The following is a 17,059-nucleotide window of genomic DNA, read 5'->3' as shown; positions in this document are numbered from 1 at the left end:
TCAGGGCAGTGACAGATCGTAGAGAGGGTTTAGACACCGGGAGGGCGCCCCGCTTGGTGGCCGCTACGCCGGGGAGGAAGACTGACGCAGGGTCAATGTTGGGTAGGCCAAAGGCGATAGAGTCGGGTTGCTGCTGCTGCTGCTGCTGCTGTTGTTGCTGCTGTCGCGGGTCAAAAGTTGGGGCTGGCCAGGACGGGGACACGTATCCTGGCTGGGCTGAAGAGAGGGTGGTGTTGCTGCTAATGTCGTACGAGTTGGCCTGAGATGAGGCGTCTAGAGGCCAGACTCCAGCGTCAAGGAAGGCAGCCGAGGGATCGCCGCCGTAGTTGGGAGCATCTGAGATTCCATCGAGAGGCCCGGGGCCACCGCCTATGAAGCCGAAGCTTGGGTCGTCAAACCCAAGCCCGTTGGTGCCATCCTCATCAGTCATGAGAGGGGATTGGCGGCTGCAGAGACCGGGGGAAGCTCGCGGATCAGCTCATGCAGCGACAGCCGGGCTCGCAGAGAACGAGAATGGAAAGACTGAGACCAGGCGGGAGTGCGTCAGGGCCTAGGGGGGAAAGTGACTCGATAGTTGGCAGAGAATCGTGCGGTCGACGGGCCAGGTGGACTGAGTGGTGCAGAAGCTGTGGACGCTCTCACCAAAGGATAGCACGATGAGATCAGCTGTTTTTTTCTCCTGCTTCCCTGGCGGGTGGACAGCTTAAAGCGGGATCTGCTGAGACAGACGCCCAGTGGGAGGCTTGCCGAGGGTGTGGGATGGCCAGGGATGGCTGCGCGCAGGCGAGACGACGGATTTTTTTCTTTTTTTGACGGTCAACTAGCAAGCGCGTGCTACAGACCGAGAAACATATGAAAAGGGCTGGTACTTGGATCTCCGTAGCGGCAAGGAGAAGAGAAACTTGGAAGGAAAAAAGCTGAGAGATGACGATGGCTGGATCAGACAGGGGGCGGGTTTAGCCCAGCTGGGAATTCTCTTTTTTCGCCTCTTTCCCTTTTTTTCCCTTTTGCTTTTTTTCTCTTGTTTTCCCGTTTTTCCTTTTTTGCTCGAGCTGGCTTGGTATTCCCTGGTTATTCTCTTCCAGTCCAGTCCAATACCAAGGCTCAGGCTGTCGGGATGGGGTTGGGCGGGATTGCACGGGCTCGGGCTAGGCTCGCCTGAGTACAGCACCGTACGAGTATGGATGGATCGATGGATCGTCGGGACAATGGCAGATCGATGGGATTGATTGCTCTCTTGCTTGGACTCGGGCGCCGAATGTTGGGAGCGTCTGGCTTGGGCCACGGCAATGCGGTACGGACAGCCGGAAAACTGAAAAAGAGGTGCAAGATGAGACAGGCAATGCACGACAGGAACATCGTACGATCCGGAGCCGATATCAGGCGAGGCTACGCCGCAACGAGCAAGGGAAAAAGCTAAAAGGTGAAAAGGCCTACCCGAGAAGCCCCCACCTGCCTAGCTGCCAACCCGCTGAGGTTTTGTTTTGCCTCTCTACTCTGTATGTACGAGTACTCGTATGGGCGGGATCCACCGCTTGGCGATACTGCCCAGGCTGTCTGTGCTGCTGCGTTGTCCAGCAGAGTTGCAGTTGCAGTGCAGTGCAGGATTTTCTTCCAATCTCTTTTCCCTTTGCCCTTTGCCCTATTCCCTCCCCTCTCTTCGTCCATGCATGTAGAGTAGGGGGGATGGAGCCCATACCTGTACTGTCTCTGCGCAGACTAGCCCAAAGCACGCGCATATCGACATCGGCCACTGCAGCAAGCCAGACAGTAGGTGATTGTGCAGATGGCGTCCCTCAGGTACCGGTACAAGTATCACCCGTGGCCGTTGAGTGGATACGCGGCCTGTCAAGAGGTACCGAGTACAGCCACCTGCATGGCCTTGTGCCCATACTTGGAGCATGTGGATGGATCAATCAACGCCTTCACACGAGATGCCGCAAGGGAGAGGAGTCGTCTGCATGCACCAGGACAGGACTAGCGCCCGTGGCATTTTCGTAAAGTACCCAAAGTACTCCGTGCGAAGAACATGCCACGGCAAGTGGGATAGCAGCAATAATCCTGCCTGTACTCCGTACCAAATACTACCCCGTACTGTACCTATATGCTGTGCTCTCACCTCCCGTCTTCCTACCATGGACGTTCAATTTCAACCTCTTGCAATGCTCGGGAACTGGCCGACATGCCATCTGCAATCGACCCTGACAGCGCCCCTCTCCCAACCGCCCCAATCCATACCAGCGCAGTTACAGCAATGTCACTCCAGGTCCGGGTTCTACTGTAACAAGACATCAAATTGCGATCTCGATGCTCAGTGACATCAACAAGGCCAAGCGACGCAAGGCGCGCAAGCTGAGCCTCCATGGCAAAATAAGCCCCTAGCGCCCCTCGGCCTGTACACGCGCGAGCTGGCATTTGCCTTTTTGTGGCTCAGCCGCAAAGGCGCCAAGATTCACCGTGCAACTCCAGCCGGCCAGCCGAATACCGAAGAGCACTGATCAGATATTGGCATTGAATTGAGGGATCCTGATGGATGAGCCCAGCAGCTACGAGCGGAATATGAGCAGCTACGGGAAGCTTCGAGCAGCTACGGGCGCCTACGACTAATATGTTGAGCAAGTTTTACAAGAGTCGAAGCCAGCAAAAGGTGCCACGTGAAGTCTTAGAGGCGGCCGCTCACCATTTGGCCGCCGTCGCCGCAGCGGAATGCCGCACGCCAATGGAATTGGCAGCTCCGTGCTACACACGGTGCTCGTACAGTTTCATCAACGTTTCTGCTCTACTCACCCCTGCTTAGCCGTTGGTGTCTTGGCTGAGCACAGCACAGTCTTTGGTGTCTCCTCAATCATCGCACAGAATAAGACACTTGCCGCCTGAGACATTGATTGAGACCAGTGCCGCATTCCAGACGTTCTAGCCTCTCAGCCACAGCATCGCCAGGACCTCTGAGTGGCTGCTCGGACTCCAATTCGACTCCGGGTTCCCAGCAATTGGCAGCGCTCTGGTCACTGCAGCATCCTTGCGGTTTTCATCAGCTGCGGCGCCCTCCTGTAATATTTGCATGTGCAAGTGAGCAACCCGTACAGTGCTCACTGTACAGTATACAGGCAGTCCGAAATCCCAATTCCGGATGCTCTACATCCATTCGCTCACTCACTCACTCATCCTCATTACGGCTTGTGGCACTTTGAGCCTGTCAGCGACTTGCGTGTGTCACTTATTCGTACCGGGGCCAATCACAGCCACCTCGGAGCCAGCGCCGTCGCAACCTCATGGCCTCAAGGGCCTCTAGCACAACGTCCCGCTCCCCTCAACGGCTGTCGACTTGATATCGCCGCTCGGCTAACACAAGCTCAATGAGTACACACGAGGGGCAACAGCCATCACTCCTGACATGTTACCTATCATCTTCTGACTAAGCCCACGTTTTCCAGGGCTCTCAGCCTCTCCATCCTTCCCTTGAGTCTGCTCGCTACCGTTACCGAGCTTTGTCGATTCATGTACCCTCACAAAAGAGTCTGGCGCTCCCTTCTTTGCTTTGATAGCCTGCCAGACTAGTCCTGATACATGTTGGTAGGCTGTCTCCCGTGCAATATTCCCCGCCTCCCGCGAGCGGGTCGATCGATATTGGCTGCATTGAATAGGATTCCTCACCCAGCCCGTGTGAGCAGGGAGTTTGTGCACGAGGCCGTAAAGCTTGCTCCGGCCGGTTGTCCTTTGCACATCCTGCGTGCCCATCACCGCGGGAGCGACGTCTGCAGGATCAGATCCCATGCTAGCTACGTTCAAATTACTGGACTTGGTGGGAGATATGAGGTAGTGCCTGATAGTTGGGTAGCAGCCAGCACTACAGTACTTGCAGAGAGCACTCGCACATGTGCTTGGCGGAGATTGTCATCGAGTCATACTATCTACCACCAAGGTTAACCATTCCCGATGGGCATCAAATTTTAACCATGCCAAGCATGCCTACCAGCTAGGTGGTAGTCACCGAGATAGTAGCAGTATTATGACCTCAGAGCAGGACGTAGGTAACACTCGTTACGGAGCATGCTCAATTTAAATCGGCGCGGAACACGATCCGCGGCATGGATCGACAAGAGCTCGAGCTGTCAGAACCGAAGAGTTGACGACACGATATCACATGGCTTTTTTGTCTCCTACTGTAAGGGGGGATTTCTGATATGCTATGGACCAATCTCTTTTGTATTAGTCGTTTATGCGACCAGCTCGAAATCCGCGGGGCTGAGTTTAAGTTTAATTAACTCTTGCCGCTTCAATGCCCCCATTGTTCTAGATTACCTTCACGTTGCTTTTGTGAGTGCTTACATGACGAAAGAATGGTAATTGCTGGTGGAGAAGAAAAGAAGAAGCAAGGGGAGGAGAGGGGAGGAGAGGAAACGAAACGACAAGAAACGAAACGAAAAGTTCTTTCCAGACTACGTTTCATGTCTATGCCATCAGCGTCAGATTAAGAACGTAATGACCTACATAAAGGCTGATGACTGTTATGCTATGCTATGAGTCTATCATTTTAGGTCATATGCTACCAGTAGCCGAGAAAACGTAGAATAGCTCTGGTCTCTGTTTCTAGGTATAGACTAAGGTGTAATCGTTGGATAGGTACCTACTTACGGTATTCGCGGAGTGCACTCGTCGAATGTTATATCTGTAGCAAGGATAACGTCAGCGTGTAGCTGGCTGATACAGTAACAGAAATCGACATACGAAGAGTACCTAGGTATTGAGCAACGGCAAAGACGTATTGTTACCTATCTCCAGCTACCGACTCTAAAGATTTTCCTCCTCATCCTTCCCGGAAATCTCCATTCGTACAGTGTAACACATCCCAAGCAAACACACACTTAAACGACTACCATCTTTACACAATCACGAAGCAATATTCTTTGGGTGTACAATCTTTTATTTCTTTCAAAATACCAAACACTCAATTATTGATGATGGATTTTTTAGATGCTTATAGGCTTATCAAGTACACAAAAATCTCGTCAGTCGTGAACAAATATGCGGGGGTATGAATTTCCTTCTTTCCTCAATCCTGCGCTCCTGGCCCAAGTCATTGGATATATGTGTGCAATAAGAAAAAAATGAAAAAGATGAAAAGGCCATGTGTTTTGAGAAAAACGAGAAGAAAATCACGGCGACATGATCAAGGTGCCCTTCCTGGGACAACCCAGGCAAATTATCTAACAGTAGAAGCGTGAAGTAAAAGGGGGAAATGAGAAAAAAAAAGAAAAGTTAATGTATGAAAAAAAAGAACTGCTTGTTACTCCGATCCCTACCAAATTACCAGATGTCCTCAGAGCTCTTAACCATCTCCAATGTTGGCGTCTTGGGCACCATTCGCTTCATGCGCTTGCGATCTTCCTTGGTAACCAAGCCAGGGGTGATTGGGACGCAAGGAGTATACGGCTGATACGGAGAGTACGGTACTGCGGTTCCGGTAAACGGAGTCATGCCGCCACCTGGTGATAGAGGGCCGGTTCTCTCAAAGACTGTCTGCTTGGTCGTCTGGGCAGTGACGAAAGGCGAACCCAGCTGCTCTTCGTAGGCACGAAGGGGCAAGGCTCCACCGGTTCGGACCGCAGACGGTGGGTTGGGACGGGAGAAGGAGGCACCGGGCCGAGGTGAAGACGGCAGCGAAGGAAACGTACTTCCGGGCTTGGGAGATGACGGAAGACCAACCAAGGGAGCCTGAGAGCTTTCCGTGGTGGCCGAATCGGGCTCTCTCTCGCCATACGGTAGCGTAGTCCTCGATCGATTGGCGCGGCCGAAAGCATCTCCAATGCGCTCGTCGATGGTTTGAATGCTTTCGGGAGACATATCGGGGGTGATGGGAGCACCCGACACCCTGGCGTTGGAGCCACCAAAAGGAATTTGGTCAGTTGGGATCGGAGGCGGAGGCGCGGGAGCGTAATGCCTTGGAGGAATGGCGCTCATCTCGCGAGATTCATGCTGAGGGAAAGTTCCCGACATGGGCGTCATGATGGGAGACGAGATGTTGATGCCCTTGGCCGCCTTCTTCTTCGGTGAGAGGAGCGAGGAAAAGAGAGCCGAAGTCTTTGACTGGGACTTTTCTTCTTTAGCCGCGGCCAGGTTCAACCCGGCAGGCTTGGCCTTGTTCTTCTTTGACAGCAAACCGGTCTTTGATGTGGCCGAGTCGCGCTGAGGGTTCGGAGAGGCAACTGGAGACTCGAGAATGATGCCCTTTTGCTTGGCCTCCTCATGCTCCATGACATATTTGTACATTTCTTCAAGCTGTTGTTGCGCCATGGCTCTGTCTGCTGCAACGACGTTTTGGTCTACAAGTGGTGAGACTCCAAGAGTGGAAGGAATAGCAGACGAAGAGGGCGATGGTAAAATGTATGATGCGGGATGCGCCTTGGGATCGAAGATGCGGGCGCTATATGGACCAGAGTGATAGTACTCGGACTTTGGGATGATCAGAGGGGGAACAACGTGGCCCTCGGGTTGAGCTGCGAAATCGAACTGCTGCTGCTGTTGCTGAAACTGCTGGAACTTTGGGTCTACCGGAAGTTGAAGAACGTAGCTGGGGATATCGTTCCCACTAAGATGTTCTCTTCGTCGTCTAGAAAGCGAAAGCAACAGGATGGCGACCAGCACCAAGGAGACTCCGTATGCCGCAATGATACCGCCAATCTGCGCGGGTAGAAACTTGGTGTCGTGAATCGGCGTTGCAGAGGCAGATGAAGGCCACAGAAGCACAGAGGTCAAGAGGGCGAGGGATGATGATGATGAAGGACGAGGACGAGTTCCAAAAAGCATGATGGAGACCGGCCTTGCTCTTATGAAGGCGATCGCTGCGTGATGGAACCTCCTGGCGTTGAAATGCGAAACATGACCCAAGAGAGATGTGACATGAGTGAGGAGAAATATGCGGCATGTAAAGGGTATTTAGACAGATAGAGTCGTCACAGCGGCTGGCGATGCTGGCCGGAGCAACTTTGGCGCTGGCTCGTGGGGCCGGGCGAGGATTGAACCTGGGCTCCCCAGCTTGCTGGTCTGTGACTGGCTGGGTGATGCATTCTGGCGGTTACATGGCGTCGACGAACTCAAGGCACAGAGAGCAGACGGAGAGGCCATCTCGAGCCTGTGGTTGGGCCGAAGCTGGTGGTTAAGCGCCGACCTGTTCTGTGACGGGCGCCACCGGGTGCTGATTGGCCGGTTGGAAGAGTCGATGCAAGGCACTAAAGCTTTGCTCCCTGCAGCGCCCCGCCTGCAGCCCACAGGGGAGGGGAGAGCCCTGAGTGATTGGGAACTGGACCTCCAGCTACTGTAATCAATTCCACGATACTGGACCTCGATTCAACCAAGCCACAGCCAACGTGCATGTCGGTTCTTTAGCTTAATAGTATAACGACAAGTACTGTAGTATTCTTAAGATCTCTTCTGCCTTCTTTTCTTTGTTCATTTCTCTCAGATTCAACAACATCGCTTACGGTATTATTCCCTCCATCACAGGCTATGATATGCAAAGCGGGCACCCGACGCTAAGGTGAGCAATTCGTTGCTAGCAATAGCCGCCGGCGCCGGTGCTCACACAAGCAGGACATCGGGACTCATCCCTGCTTCTCTGCAGTGACACCCGCGACGATTCGTCCAAATGCCTCCCCAATTAGAGCGAGCCGGCGATGAGGGCTGCTTAGAATAGCAGCGATAGCACCAGCTCCCCCTCCAGCCACTCCTGCTAGTGGTGATGGGCGCCCTGAACTCCAAAGCCCAGGTCACCCAAATTCGACCAACGAGGTGCCCGTCCTGTATGTCTCGTCACATCGCCAGGCACACCGCCGGAGCGGATCCGGGTGCCTCTTGGGCATGGCTGAATTGCTGAATTGTTGTTCTGCGAAGTGACTGAAGTGATGATCGACAGATACACCAATCGTGCTAACGGACCTCATCTTTGAACACACGAGTCACGCCATCTCTGGATTCTGGATTTGTGACGGCTTCAACTAGTCGTGTGATGTGAAGGCATTTCTCATCACCCATTCTATCACTCATCACTCATCACAGATAGCACAGATGGGCGCGTCTGACATTCACATTCACAATCATGAAGGATCATCGATGGGCTCTCTCTTTCTTCCATTCTCCCATTCCCTCATTCTGAAATCTCAAATTTCGAAATGGTTAAAATGGTTAAAATCAGTGCAGCTTCAAAGCCGTTAACTAATTGCGTTCCCATATGCTTACTAAGGCGCATCATTATGGTCACATGACTTCGCGATGCCGTGTTTGATGTTGGTTGCGCCGACGCGTTTCGACAGCGGCGTCTAGTATGGACGAGATTGATATGATAAGGCAAAATCACAATGCTTTGTTGAATTGAATGTACTTTTTCTCTATGTCTGTTGTATTGGAAATTCAGTCATCGTCATTTGCTTGGATCCGCAACCTCAGCTTTCGATGCCTAATCTCTGCTTCTTTGTTTAATACGCTGCCGCCTTAACCACCACCATGACAGCGGCCCAGGCTGAAAATCCAATCTTAAAGTCACTGAATGCGGCTCAGCGCCGTGCCGTTACTTCCAATGCGTCGACAGTCGCCATTCTGGCTGGCCCTGGCAGTGGCAAGACGCATACTCTAACGTCACGCGTCGTGTGGTTGGTCCAGCAAACCGGCTACCAGCCGTCAGACATCGTTGTTGCTACATTTACGGTCAAGGCGGCCCGGGAGATGAAAGAGCGGGTTGGAAAGGTCCTTGGTCCAGAATGTGAGAAGAAGATTGTACTCGGCACTTTTCATTCCATCGCGCGGCGGTACCTCAGTGCCTATGGTAAACACATAGGCCTCGACTCCAAGTTTGGTATTGCGGATGATGGCGATTCGAGGGCAGTTATTCAGCGTATATGCAAGCGGCACGATTTCAACATTGATCCAGGATACGCAAGGTCATGGATCAGCAAGAAAAAGGCCAAGGGCCACGCAGCGGAACCAGCCCCAAACAAGAAGCAGCCTGAGAATCCATCTCTAAACGAGTGTTACAGGGAATACCAGGAACACTTGGAACGATCGAATTTGTTGGACTACGACGATCTACTAGTGCGCTGTGTCGAACTTTTGAGGGAATATCCCGCCTGTGTTTCAAACATTCAGGCAGTGCTCATTGATGAGTACCAGGACACAAATGGCATTCAGTATGAGTTGATGAAACTATTTGCGCAAGCTCGCCAACGAATAACAATTGTTGGTGATCCTGATCAAAGTATCTACGGCTGGCGATCGGCCGAGATCCGAAATCTGTACCGTCTGCTGCGAGATTATCCCGACACCGATGAGATATCCTTGGAGGAAAATTATCGATCATCTCAGTCAATCCTCGACGTCTCGTTAACAGTCATTCAACAAGATAAGAAGAGATATCAAAAAGTCCTTCTGCCAGTCCATACAAAAGGTGCAAGACCAGTTTTGCGAAAGCTCAAGAGTTCCGCCGCGGAAGGAGACTGGATTGTCTCAGAGATTAAACGGGCTGTCATGATGTTTGGGGACATGCTCACATACGAAGACGTGGCTATTCTACTGAGGTCTGCCTCTCTCTCCAGACACATCGAGTCGGCATTGGGAAAGGCGGGGTTGGCCTATCGGATGATTGGAGGCCACAAGTTTTATGAACGGAAAGAAATCAAGATTTTGCTAGATTACTTGCGCGCCATCTATCAACCGGACAACAACGACGCCATTGCTAGAATCATTAATGTTCCGCGTCGAGGGATTGGAGACACGACGATCAAACGACTTATAGAAGAGGCCGAGCAACTGAAAATAAGTCTCTGGTCGCTCTTGAGAAAGCACTGCCAGGGCAGTCGTAAAGCGACGACAAAGATACTGCCCAAGATGGAGCAGAAGCTCAACACCGAGCTGCTGAGAATAATTTCAAACCTTCAAACTCAAGCCCAGCAAATCACAGAGGACACTCAACATACTCTAGTTGATCTAATTGAGAAGTTACTGTCACAGCTCGATTTTAAACAATACCTCGAGTCAGAGTATCCCGAAGACCATGAGCAGAGGTGGCAAAACGTTCAGGAATTCCTCAGCTTGGCAAATGATTTTGTACGAGATGCAGCAAATCTAGAAGATGAAATGCTACCTAAAATCGACAACGTCGATCAGGTGAAAGATGACAGCATCTTGGGCCGCTTCTTGGCAAACGTCGCGCTGGCATCCGATGCTCAGAAAAACGACGAAGGGGCAGAGAAAAAAGCAGTGATAACTATATCAACTATTCACGCTGCCAAAGGGCTCGAGTGGCCCATTGTGTTTGTTCCGTCAGTCTATGCCGGCTCCATCCCCCATTCAAGGGCCGAGGACCTGGACGAAGAAAGGCGGCTCCTCTATGTGGCCATGACCAGAGCACAAGCGTTGCTTTATCTCAGCTGTCCCTTGTACGGATCTCAGGGTATGGGCACAAAGGTCGAGCTATCACCTTTTGTTTCACCATTCGCCTCATCGGCCTTTGCCAAGCAAGGAGCATCGTTTAACAGACCAGTCCTGGAAGGGGTCGCAAAAATCCTTGGGAGGGAACTCCCCAGCGAGAAAGCAATCTTTGCCAAACTCCCGGCCATGTTCGCCCCAGAGGACAATCTGTTTCCTGTAGATCCAATCGACACTAGAGATGCGGAGGGTCTAGAAGACTCAGAGGGATATCGTCCAAAGGGCCCCAAGAGGCAGCGCTTAAACAACCAGAGCTATGGTAACGATGAAGAAGAAGCGACCGAGGAGCGGCCATGGAAGAAGGAATACAGCACAACCATGGAGCAAGCGTCCAACTTTACCATGGCTTCGTTACCCGGATTCATGTCGGCCGGAGCGCATCAAAACGCCCTCTCTGCGGCCGCTGCTGCTGAAGCAGAAAAGGCGGCGGCAGCCAAGAAGGCTGTCAAAATGGGAACAACTCGTCGAAAGGCAGACCAGTCCAGTCTTCTTGGATTTGTAACCACAGCGTCAAAGAAGCCAGCGGTTACAGGCGGCGGGTTCGGCGGTCCAGACGCGTCCATGGCTCGATATCAGCTTGCAGCATCTCGATCCGCAGCTAGAATGGCGGCCGAGACGAAGGCGCCTGAGCTCCCAAAGCTACCCGCCGTCGACCAATCGTTGGCGAAACACAAGCTCGCCAGCGGCAATGCCCTAAACAGGCCCAGCGTCATCAAGCAGGACGACGACGAAGGCTCTAAGCAGCGGTATCACTGCTTCTCCAGCTCTCCACCAAGACCAGCTGAAGCCGTAGACGTGAAAGAAGAAGAACAGACAACCACGCAAGAGCCTTCTGCTCCCGATCGCCCTGCCACGAGCTTTCACAGGACGACGTTTGTTTCTGCCGCTTCCAGGGGCGGCGTAAGGCGTCCGGTGGGCTTGGGTCCGCCGCCGGGACTGGATAGGCTTCGCAAGCCGTTTAAGCCATTGACGATAACGCGGCCCACGAAGCCGCAGTGAATGTTGAGTTATATCGGGTTATGTATGCGCATTTTTTGGAATGCTTGATTGTACCTGAAATGATGGGGCGCGTGGAGAGTGTTTATTGTGGCGTTGGGGCATAATGGCAAACCTTACGAATAAGCATAACGACTGGGCGGGAGTAAAGGTGGCGCGCCTACGTATATAAAGACCGTGATGAACTGAATGAAATAGAGCATCGGCATCAATTCAATCCATTAAAACAATAGACTCATCATCAAGCTACGCAATCAAACGCAAAAGCACTCAATTACTCATTGGTTTTTCTTGGAGACAATAAAAGAATACAATAAGCAAAAAACACATCATGTTCTCTACCGTCGCGTCGCGAGCCACCCGAGCCGCCTTTTCCACTTCGGCACGCACCCTCAAGCCGGCCGACGCAAGCATCTCTGCGTCTGCACGAAGCTGGAGGAATTTATCGCCTCAATCTCGCCGGTACATTGCATATGGAATTGCGACGTGCTTGGCTGTGGATGGATATCTCGTGTACAACTATGCGCCTTGGATCGTGGGTTTGGAGAAGAAGGATTAGGGAACAGCAACTTGTTTGCGGAGTGTAGGGTATGAGCAAAGGGTCTGCTATGTAGATTGGCAGAAGCAGTCGTTAGTTATACATTAAGTCGGATACTACTAACGTGAAGAGAATAATACATCGATTAATACAATCTTGATCTTGTCTCCTCTGCTTCTTTACCAGCTTAGGCGCTAAGGCGTTTGTTGGTTGGGAAAGCTCTCCATTTGATTTTTGAAATGGTACATGCCACTTCAGACGACTTTCGCAACCCAGCCCCATCTCAGCTTGAGCTTTTGCACAAGCCAAATGACAAGGGTTGTTTGTTTCTCTTTCTTTCCGGATGCAGAACCGAGGCTCATGTTGGGCAATCGGACATAATACTGTTCAAGGCGGTGGTAGAAATGCCAGTGTTGACACCCCCCGCTCGACTAAGGCATCGCGCCGATTCGTGGGATGGTGGAGGTGATGACGATGCCTCGCCTTGCACACACCGGCGAAGACAACGGGCGGCATTGGTTGCCTGTACCTGCTTTTAGAGATTCACGTCTGACATACGACGCTCACGATGACGTGGTGATCTGTCATTGTATGTATCCGCTGTCTTGGCTCTGTATGCAGATCTTTGACTCGCTCAAGGAGAGCCAGACCAGAATGCCAGATTGGCCGGTTTTCTTCCCTGCTCCATCGCCAAAAATACTCGAAGTCTCGGCAGACACAGTGGATTCGAACTGGCATTTGCCCAATGGAGCCCGCGGATGGCGGGTGACCCAGTTCATCTATGTTAGCGGCCCTCCCCGCACTTTCAACCTTGATCTGAGGGGGGGCTGCCGTCACACAACCAACAGCTCAGCACGCGCAACACTTTGTTTGGATCTGCCATCCAGACCTGTCTCGTTGCGCGATGTGACGACAGTCGGCTGGCCTAGCCGTGCTCAACTGCATGTCCGGACTCGTATTGGCCTTCTCTGGGTGCTGCATGATGGCTAAGAAGCTGAGCTGCTGATGCTACGTTGACCGTCCCACCGGCCGGTGCCCTCCTAGATGTAAGGTGTCAATTGTGAGTGCTGCGCAGAACGGGGTCGCATGAATGTCGATAGCAATCAATACGACCTTGGGTGTGTCGCTTGGAGTTACTCGTGGTTCTTTCGTCTGTTGTCGATATGATGAGGGTTGACCCGACTCCGAGTATTTGTCATTATATGGACATGCAATTCGAATCTCAAGTGCAGAATCCCAAGTGTAGAAAGGAGTTGAAAGAAACAGCTGGAGAAGGCTATTCGCTTAATACGGAGAATACCTTAGTTAAAATAAATAAAATACTCCATTGAATATCGCAATTACGCATCATAGCTGCCTTTTTCACGACGCCAATTGTATTGTCCCAGAGCAGCCTTCCCCAGCGGGATCTGGACTGCCGCTCTCGCTAACCCCACAAGGGCAGTATAGCTCCGCGTATCGGGACTAGCGGTGCGGAGCTTAAAGTTGGAGGGCAGCCGGGCATGCCGCCCTTTCCTTGGATGGCATCGCCATGTCTTAATGGGCAGGAGCGGAACGCAAGCTGCTTCCCTTACAGTCAAGTGATCCGTGCCGATACTACAAGCAGAAGCATTGATAGACAGTTCACGACTTTTGGGCATTAATTTCACGTCTGCCTTACCTTGCCTATACTATACTAGGACTACTCAACTGAACTGCGCAGATAAATAAGTACTGCATGGCCGACTCCTCACAGGGAGAGCTGGAGAAACTGGCTCCTCTCCCAACTGCGGAGAAAGTCAAGTCGCCAGCTCCGGCTCTCGAATCTCCAACCATGGCGTTGCTCTTTACCGGCAGGGCCCGGTCGGCGCTCTCCATCTTTAGCATCTTTGCTCTCCTTTCCGTGGTGCTGTTCGGCGCCATTGCTACGGCTCAGCCCGGCGGGAAACTGCACAAGTTCCAGAAGCTCGCCGATGCGGATCGTCAGTCGTATCTCATCGGCGTGGGCAAGGCCGATATCACAGGCCCGGTGGTGGAGATTGGCTTTGCTGGATATGCCAACCTGGACCAGACGGGATCTGGCCTTCGCCAGCGTCTCTACAGCCGTGCTTTCATCATTGCGGACAAAAACAATCCCAGTGACCGCTTTGTCTACCTGGTCCTCGACACGCAGTCCGGAGACACTGCTATGCGGAATGGCCTCCTAGACGGTCTGAAGGCGCTAGGCAGTGACTATGCCGTCTATGGTCAGAACAATATTGCTCTGACGGGAACTCACAGCCACTCTGGCCCCGGCGCCTGGTTCAATTACCTGCTGCCACAGATCACGTCCCTTGGCTGGAGCCAGCAGAGCTACCAAGCCATTGTCAATGGTGCTGTCCTGTCTGTTCAGCGTGCCCATGAGAGCCTCCAGGAGGGCTATCTCGATGTCGGCACAACGGATATTCCCGATGGAGCCATCAACCGCTCGCTTTGGGCATATCTCAACAACCCAGAGGAGGAGCGAGCCCAGTATGACGCGGAAACCGATATTACCATGACTTTGCTTCGCTTCCAGCGCGCTTCTGACGGAAAGAACATCGGTGTCTTGTCATGGTTCCCTGTTCACGGCACTTCCCTCCTTGGAAATAACACTCATGCTGCCGGTGACAACAAAGGTGTTGCTGCATGGCTCTTCGAGAGTGCTATGAAGAATGACGCTACAGCTGCGGATGGCTTCGTGGCAGGCTTCAGCCAGGCCAATGTTGGCGATACCACTCCCAATGTTCTTGGTGCTTGGTGCGACGACGGCTCTGGCCAGCAGTGTAGCCTCGAAAACAGCACTTGTGCGGACGGTAAGTCGCAAAGTTGTCACGGCCGAGGACCCGAGTTCCAGGCCTTGGATCTCGGCGCAAAGAGCTGTTACGAAATGGGCCGCAGGCAATTTGCTGGAGCTCAGACTATCTATGTAAGTGATGTGTCTTTTCTGCTTGCTTGTTTCCCTTTCACCTCACCTATACCCATCTATATATTATTTCAATGGAAAAGGAACTGCAACTTACGAAACCATAGGACAATCTGAAATCATCTACTACTTCAGTTTCTGGATCCACGGTCAAAGCCTTCCACTTCTTCCAGGATATGCGATACTTTAACTTTACGTTGCCAGACGGAACCAAGGCTCAGACTTGCCCGGCCGCTCTCGGCTTCTCTTTTGCTGCTGGAACTTCTGATTGGCCCGGCGCTTTTGATTTCGTTCAAGGTGACTCTGGTGCGCCAAACAACCCTTTTTGGTCACTTGTTGGTGGCCTTCTCAAAGCACCAGGCCCCCAGCAAGTTGCGTGCCAGCAGCCCAAACCTGTTCTTTTAGACGTTGGTGAGATCTCGACGCCATACGCCTGGACGCCGAATATCGTGGACATTCAGGTGCTCCGCGTAGGCCAGCTTGTCATTATTGTCAGTCCTAGTGAAGCTACCACTATGGCTGGCCGGCGCTGGAAGGCCGCAGTTGCACAGGAAGCAGCCACATTCCTTGATGAGGACCCCATTGTCGTCTTGGGTGGCCCAGCGAACAGCTATTCTCATTACTGCGCAACGCCTGAGGAGTACGATATCCAGCGCTACGAAGGAGCCTCAACCCTCTTCGGTCGGAACGAGCTCAACGCCTACATCAATCTCACCGTCAGCAACTTGCACTACCTCCAACCTAGCTCGACCAGCAACCCCTCCCAAGGTGTCCTCCCTCCGGACAACCGACAGAACATGATCTCATTTATTACCGATGTTGTCCAGGATAACGCACCGCTGGGCAAGAGCTTTGGCAACGTTTTGGTGCAGCCGAACCTGACGTATAATATCGGCGATGTCGTCAACGTCACTTTTGTGGGTGCCAACCCACGTAACAACCTCCGCCAAGAACAGACCTTTGCGGCAATCGAGCAACAAGGCAGCGGCGGAACATGGACGCAGGTACGTGACGACTCGGATTGGTTCCTGGTCTACACCTGGCGAAGAACCAATTTCATCTTGGGACAGAGCGAGGTGGACATTACTTGGGAGACGTATGGCAATGCACAGCCGGGAACATACCGTGTCAAGTATTACGGCGACTCCAAGGCACTGTTTGGAGGAGTGTCGTCGTTTGTGGGAACAAGCAATAGTTTTACGCTCAAGTAAGGTAGAAGTTTGTTTAGGAAATGATGCTTGAACCTTGAACTGCTATGCTGCATGAAAGAAGACTAGTGTACATGTTTTCTGTTTTGACCCTTAATGTTGAGACAAGGCATTGGACTAGACAACGACTATTGATGGACTCGTGTGAGTGTTCTCTGTGACTCTATGCTATAATTGGAAAAGCATGTCACTAAGGCTACTTGCTGATTATGACAAAAATGCTTTGCTTTGCTACATGACGCCAATGGCACGGGTAGCCTCCTCTGTTGTGGATACAGAGGGACGAGGTGAGAAGAGGACTTGATAGGTTCATGGTACAGACATGGGAAGCTACGTCCCGTTTCTCCCGTCTTCCTTCGTATACTTGTTTACCTGACGCTCATGGCGGATGAGGCTTCGTGACACATAGGGGGTGGTGTAAGAGACCTGACCCGGGAATTCGGGACTGGCCTCGTACGACGGGATTGAACGGAGCAGTGTTCAATGGAGCAGTGTTTTTATGAAAGGGATTTAGTTTGAGCTGCTTCCGTTTGTTGGTCGGTTCGTCGTGGGACTGAATGCACTTGGCCGATATTGCTGCTCTCATGTATATTCCCGTCTAGTCTAGTAAAGTTGTGGACTTTTAGTCTAGAGACGGGTATGGATGAGACGGGATCGACGGGTGTGTTTGGATTTAAGCTTACGCTACAAGGTTACGCGTGATGGGCGGTGGGAAGTTATGCTTCTTTTCTTGTCGGGGTTGATTGGAGTGGTGATTCTATCATGTTGTTTCTCAAGGATATCGGCTTGGTCTTGTTGTTTCTTCTAGATGATTTGGTATGGATGCTTCTTACATTGATTAGCACAACTTACTGATCATTATTTTTCACATGCCGTCTTTCCCATGAGGTCGTATTCGATCATTTCATGATATCTTCC

At 52.0% G+C, this 17,059-nt stretch overlaps 5 protein-coding genes across 5 annotated transcripts; 2 read left to right on the top strand and 3 right to left on the bottom strand.

Annotated features, from left to right (window-relative positions):
- Positions 1 to 67: 67 nt before the first annotated feature.
- Positions 68 to 430, bottom strand: M431DRAFT_35451 (hypothetical protein; the record flags this gene model as incomplete). Its single annotated transcript, XM_024914504.1, has 1 exon — positions 68 to 430. A coding segment is annotated over one exon (363 nt), but the record flags the coding sequence as incomplete, so codon positions are not given.
- Positions 431 to 3,070: 2,640 nt separating this feature from the next.
- Positions 3,071 to 4,025, bottom strand: M431DRAFT_416560 (hypothetical protein). Its single transcript, XM_024914984.1, has one exon. The coding sequence runs from the start codon at positions 3,772 to 3,774 to the stop codon at positions 3,343 to 3,345; it is 432 nt and encodes a 143-aa protein (XP_024775737.1). The 5' UTR covers positions 3,775 to 4,025; the 3' UTR covers positions 3,071 to 3,342.
- An 884-nt stretch (positions 4,026 to 4,909) lies between these two features.
- Positions 4,910 to 7,085, bottom strand: M431DRAFT_507724 (hypothetical protein). Its single transcript, XM_024919008.1, has one exon. It carries the CDS (start codon positions 6,805 to 6,807, stop codon positions 5,308 to 5,310), a length of 1,500 nt encoding a protein of 499 aa, XP_024775736.1. The 5' UTR covers positions 6,808 to 7,085; the 3' UTR covers positions 4,910 to 5,307.
- A 5,164-nt stretch (positions 7,086 to 12,249) lies between these two features.
- On the top strand, positions 12,250 to 13,087 carry M431DRAFT_416471 (hypothetical protein). Its single transcript, XM_024914982.1, has one exon. The coding sequence runs from the start codon at positions 12,467 to 12,469 to the stop codon at positions 12,998 to 13,000; it is 534 nt and encodes a 177-aa protein (XP_024775735.1). The 5' UTR covers positions 12,250 to 12,466; the 3' UTR covers positions 13,001 to 13,087.
- Positions 13,088 to 13,823: 736 nt separating this feature from the next.
- Positions 13,824 to 16,144, top strand: M431DRAFT_481512 (hypothetical protein; the record flags this gene model as incomplete). The annotated part of the gene is made up of 2 exons (XM_024915963.1): positions 13,824 to 14,936; positions 15,041 to 16,144. The coding sequence occupies 2 exons, from the start codon at positions 13,824 to 13,826 to the stop codon at positions 16,142 to 16,144; spliced, it is 2,217 nt and encodes a 738-aa protein (XP_024775734.1).
- Between the last annotated feature and the right edge of the window lie 915 nt (positions 16,145 to 17,059).

This window comes from Trichoderma harzianum, assembly GCF_003025095.1.
Source record: "Trichoderma harzianum CBS 226.95 unplaced genomic scaffold M431scaffold_5, whole genome shotgun sequence".
Taxonomy (NCBI): Eukaryota; Fungi; Ascomycota; class Sordariomycetes; order Hypocreales; family Hypocreaceae; genus Trichoderma; species Trichoderma harzianum.
This window is presented reverse-complemented; position numbering and strand designations above follow the sequence as displayed.

Coding starts and splice junctions, on each gene's coding strand:
- M431DRAFT_416560 (XM_024914984.1), bottom strand. CDS start 3,774: ATGGGATCTGATCCTGCAGACGTCGCTCCCGCGGTGATGGGCACGCAG.
- M431DRAFT_507724 (XM_024919008.1), bottom strand. CDS start 6,807: ATGCTTTTTGGAACTCGTCCTCGTCCTTCATCATCATCATCCCTCGCC.
- M431DRAFT_416471 (XM_024914982.1), top strand. CDS start 12,467: ATGGTGGAGGTGATGACGATGCCTCGCCTTGCACACACCGGCGAAGAC.